This window comes from Babylonia areolata, chromosome 1 (assembly GCF_041734735.1).
Source record: "Babylonia areolata isolate BAREFJ2019XMU chromosome 1, ASM4173473v1, whole genome shotgun sequence".
NCBI classification, from domain to species: domain Eukaryota; kingdom Metazoa; phylum Mollusca; class Gastropoda; order Neogastropoda; family Buccinidae; genus Babylonia; species Babylonia areolata.
In genome coordinates this window covers 82,236,174-82,241,173 of record NC_134876.1, presented here as the reverse complement: position 1 = coordinate 82,241,173, position 5,000 = coordinate 82,236,174, and the positions used below count along the sequence as shown (strand labels likewise).

At 47.4% G+C, this 5,000-nt stretch overlaps 1 protein-coding gene across 2 annotated transcripts in view; it reads left to right on the top strand.

The window, feature by feature from the left end:
- The window catches only part of LOC143293822 (protein dcd1B-like), a 30,972-nt gene that overhangs the window by 16,242 nt on the left and 9,730 nt on the right, over positions 1–5,000 (top strand). For both annotated transcript variants that reach the window (XM_076605094.1, XM_076605104.1), the window contains one exon: positions 3,388–3,515. In XM_076605094.1, coding sequence (XP_076461209.1) covers positions 3,388–3,515 — 128 coding nt within the window. The remainder of the gene's footprint in view (positions 1–3,387; positions 3,516–5,000) is intronic.

The following is a 5,000-nucleotide window of genomic DNA, read 5'->3' as shown; positions in this document are numbered from 1 at the left end:
AGACAGACAGACAGAGACAGAGACGGCACAAACAGAAAGGGTGCAGTGTTGAGGAGACACTCACGGGCAGAGAGAAAGAGAGAGAGAGGGGGTGGGGGTGGGGGGGACATAATGGAGGTGTGTTGAGGAGACAAGGAGAAAGAGAGAGACAGAGAGAGTGAGAGAGACAGAGACGGGACAGACAGAAAGGAGGGGTGTAGAGGAGACACTCACGGGGAGACACGCTTTCGTCTGGCCTAAAAAACCCACCTCTTCCCAAAATAGCCTCCCTTCCCTGCCTCTTCCTTGTCTTCAGTTTCTCCAGTTTCAGAGTTATGCATGCGTGTGAATGACTGGTGCGAAAGCGCTTTGATTTGTCTCAGCACAAGATTCAGCGCTATATAAATATAATAATAAGATAAGAGACAGAGAGATACAGAGAGACAGAGACAGAGATGGGGCAGACAGAAAGGAGAGGTGTGGATCACACACACACACACACACACACACACAGATCAACATAGTGACCTTTATCATCACGCTGGAGTGAGTTGGCTGGAGCCGGCTCTGACCAGAAACAGCACGTGCTATTGACAAGTTTAAGTGCCTGCCGGGTCACCCAGTTGTCATTGACTCAGCCCCTCCGTCCACCCTCCCCCTTCCTCAAGTACAAACGCAAATTTACATGTAGGTATAACCTGTTTACTCCTGTCAGTTTGCGCGGCAAGCCATGAGACTCTGAACGCGTCCCCCCCCCCCTCCCCGCCCCCCAACCTCCCCTCCTCTCTCCCTCCCCCTGTGTGCTTCGGTCAGCAACATCCAGATAGTTTGCTGCTCCTAATAATTTGTTCTCATTTTTTCCCCATCCCACTCGATCCCTTCTGTCTTTGTTGCGCGAATGCAGAGTACTCCCACACAACCGTATTCATTCTCAACGCTTCACCAGTACAGCAAACTATTGTAATCTAAAATCCACACGTGTGTGTTGTGTGTGTATGTGTGTGTGTGTGATAGAAAGGTAGACTACACAGTGTGTGTTGTATTACACCGTGTGTAACTGAACTATGAAAACAATTGGGTCAATGATAGGACGATACCAACAGGGCTCGTAATTTTCAGATGCACCAAGTTAGGTAGGGCAGCAAAAACTGAATTAAGTGACCGACCAGCCAAGAATCATGTGAAACTTGCGGGACATCCAAAGGACAACAAGGTCGAATTGTGGAAGTTGATGCTTTGTCGCCATAAAGATGAGCTACCCAACCTGGCATCTTTGCCAGGTAATGCACTGAGTTTTCCATTGCACACAGCCAGTTGAGAGCGGGGCCTCAGAGCCCAGAACAAAGGTGACAGCACGCTGTGCCCGCTTACCAGCTGACACAGAGGACAGGTGCTTGCACCTCAAGCTGAAAGGGAGGAACAGACACAACTTCCCGTTTCTGAATGGTCTGGACAGGTGGCAGTCAAGTAAATCAAGGCTTTTTCTGCATAGTCACACACCATGACAAAGATCATATTTATAGTCACAGCAGCCTGGACCACAATTTAACGTGTAATTCGGTCCAAGTCACCTGATCAAGCCCGTAGTGAGGTTCTCTCGAGCTTCAGATCTAACTTTCAAGTTACAAAATACATTTGAAAAGTGTATTTGATTTTATTCAGTTGTATCAAACTTGAAAGTTCTATTGTCCTTTTTTTTCCCAAATGAATACAAACCCTAGACACACACACACAAAACAACAAACACACACACACACACACACACACACACACACATACACACACAAACAAACAACAAAAAGAAACCCTAGTTTTTCGAAAGCGCTCGGACACTTTGTTCTATAGATTTCCAAAATGTCGTATTGATTTTTCCTTGAGCTTGGACATGATTGTGTCCTAACCTTTTGAATTTTCAGATGAAACCTTGATTGCGTAGGCTAATGGACAGTCTGTGAGAATATATAGGTGAATATGTACTTGCGAACCCCAACAAATACAGCTAACTTTAAAAAAAATCCTCCCGGGCACTAAGTCTATGAGAGAGAGAGAGAGAGAGAGAGAGAATGAATGAATGAATGAATGAATGAATCTTTGAATCTTTATTTTCTAACGTTGAAGATATCAGCACTTACGCCGGCTTACACGTCTACCGTTGTTCTTAGAGACACACAAACATATACGCATATAAATGTTGTTATATTAAATACATGTATGGAGAGAGAGAGAGAGAGAGAGAGAGAGAGAGAGTATGGGAGCTGTTACGATGATGATATGAATATCTATATAGCGCCAATCCCCGGTTGAATACCGAGCAACTAAGTCATAACTTATTACTGGCAAGCAACGGTGAAACAGGCATCATGCCAAAATACTGTGAAACACCATACTGAGTGGTGACAGTCAACTGGTGTCAAAGGCCTTCATTACGTAGAGCCAAGATAGGAGATTCAGCTTGATGATAGCATGATGTACATGGATCATACCACGCTATTTCCCAACAGACGCACAAGAGGAAGGATTCCAAGACTGTTCTTGCACTAGCCGCCGTGGCAAAGTGGTTAGCGTCGCGTCGCGGACTGACGACTGGGAGGACGCGTGTTCGATCATGGCCTTCTTTCGTGACGGCCGTGGGTTCGATCCTCGACCCCCTTCATAGATGTCTTCAGTTTTTCGACCTGTGGCCGGCTCCTGCCCAGAATCGAGTATGCCATGGACTCACAGGGGAAGACTGGGACCACACAGTCAAAGGTCTTCCACTTCACGGATGCATCTTTGAGAATGTTGCTCAAATTTCCTGACCAGCACTGCAGGTGTTTGTCAGTACCTCTCAGCCAGGTTGACACCGGTATATGATATGAGAGAACAACCTCGTCAAGTGGTCCGATACCTAAATGTGGAGTGATGGCCTAGAGGTAACGCGTCCGCCTAGGAAGCGAGAGAATTTGAGCGCGCTGGTCCGAATCACGGCTCAGCCGCCAATATTTTCTCCCCCTCCACTAGACCTTGAGTGGTGGTCTGGACGCTAGTCATTCGGATGAGACGATAAACCGAGGTCCCTTGTGCAGCATGCACTTAGCGCACGTAAAAGAACCCACGGCAACAAAACGGTTACCCCTGACAAAATTCTGTAGAAAAATCCACTTCGATAGGAAAAACAAATAAAAATGCACGCAGGAAAAAATACAATAAAATGGGTGGCGCTGTAATATAGCAACGCGCTCTCCCTGGGGAGAGCAGCCCGTACCATAGCAGCATCTCCGTCACCGCTATCATCATTCATCATCATCGGAATACCAAAACAAAAACCAATAACAAAAAACCAAACCAAAAAAAGTCCCAAAATCTGGGGCACACCCCCCACCCCAAACGAAAAGAAGTTTGTCCTGGTGATGTGTGTCCTTGGTGCAGGCATGGACTGGCTGTGCCCCGGGTACTCGGAGGTCCTGGCACGGCAGTTGGTGCTGTACCACGGACAGCTGACCCCAGAGCTGATCGTCTCTCACATCGTGCCCATCGTGCAGACTGGAAACGTCTTGGTCAGTATCGACACGTACACTGACCCACACACACGTAAACACGCGCGCACACACACAGTCTCACAAATACGGCGCACAACGGCACGTACAGGCCACAAACACACACACACGTGTGTGCGTGCGTGAGAGAGAGAGAGAGAGAGAGAGAGAGAGAGAGAGAGAGAGAGAGAGAGTATGTGTGTGTGTATGTCACAAAGCAACAGCCAAATAAAAGCACATTGGAGAATAAGATTAAGATGTTGTTTAACAGATATACATTCAAGCTATAGACTGTTGGGCTATGCTTGTAGAACGAAGCATTTGTTTTAATCATTGATGATCATTTGTTCTTGATTATTATTCTTTAAACGACTTCGCGGGCACATAGCCAGGGGTGCTTTCTTGTTTATTCAACTACCTGCTTCACACTGAGACGATCGGTGTCATTCACACCGCCTATTATTATGTGCATAATTAGTGCGTGGCGTATAACAGTCACATTCAGTAGGAGGTTCACCGTGCACACGCGCACGCAAGCTGAAACTCACTCTCTCTGTTTCTCTCTGTGTCTCTTTCTCTCTCTCGCGCACACACACGCACACACACACACACACTGCTTCAAGTTAGCTGATGTATGTCACAGCTGGAAATGATCGACTTGTGTTGAGGAAAAGATGTGTTTCAATGCTTTTATCGTGCATTGTTTTTCCCTGTGCACATCGTGTCTCTTACAGCCTACATGCTTCATCGAACTATCCCTATTCCGCCTGTTCGTGTACGCATGCACGACCACACAGTAGTACACACACACGCGCGCGCACACACAGATATACTCTGTCATCGCGAGCATGTCTGGTACTGAGAAGGCGATGTTTGCGCCACATGTTTGTGATTTGCTGACAGATAGGACAAGAGCTGAACCACATGTTGTGTGTGTGTGTGTGTGTGTGTGTGTGTGTGTGTGTGCCTCGCTCACAGCTGATGCTGCATAAGAAGGTGATGATAACCTTCGATCCGAATCCTGTTGAAAACTGGGTGTATGCGCACGTACGGTCCTGGTTCACCGTTTGTGACCTCTCGATATCGCTTGGCTGGGTCAAATGAGAACAAACATAAAAAACACACAGAGTTGTGTGTGTGTGTGTGTGTGTGTGTGTGTGTGTGTGTGTGTGTGTGTGTGTGTGTGTGTGAGTGAGTGTGTGTGTGTGTGTGTGAGTGGGGGGAGAGGGAGAGAGTGAGATAAACACCTGCGCACGCACACAAGCGAGCGCGCTTCCTCACTGGTTGCACGCACGCAGTGCGCGCACTCAGTCCGCACACATACGCGAGCGCCATATCACAGTGCGCGCGCGCGCACACACACACACACTAACACATGCTCTCTCTCTCTCTCTGTCTCGTGTGCACCAGCGTCTGTCACTTCAGTTTCGTTTTTGGCATGATGATGTAGTTTGATGATAATGATAATGGATACTTATATAGCACACTATCCAGAAATCTGCCCTA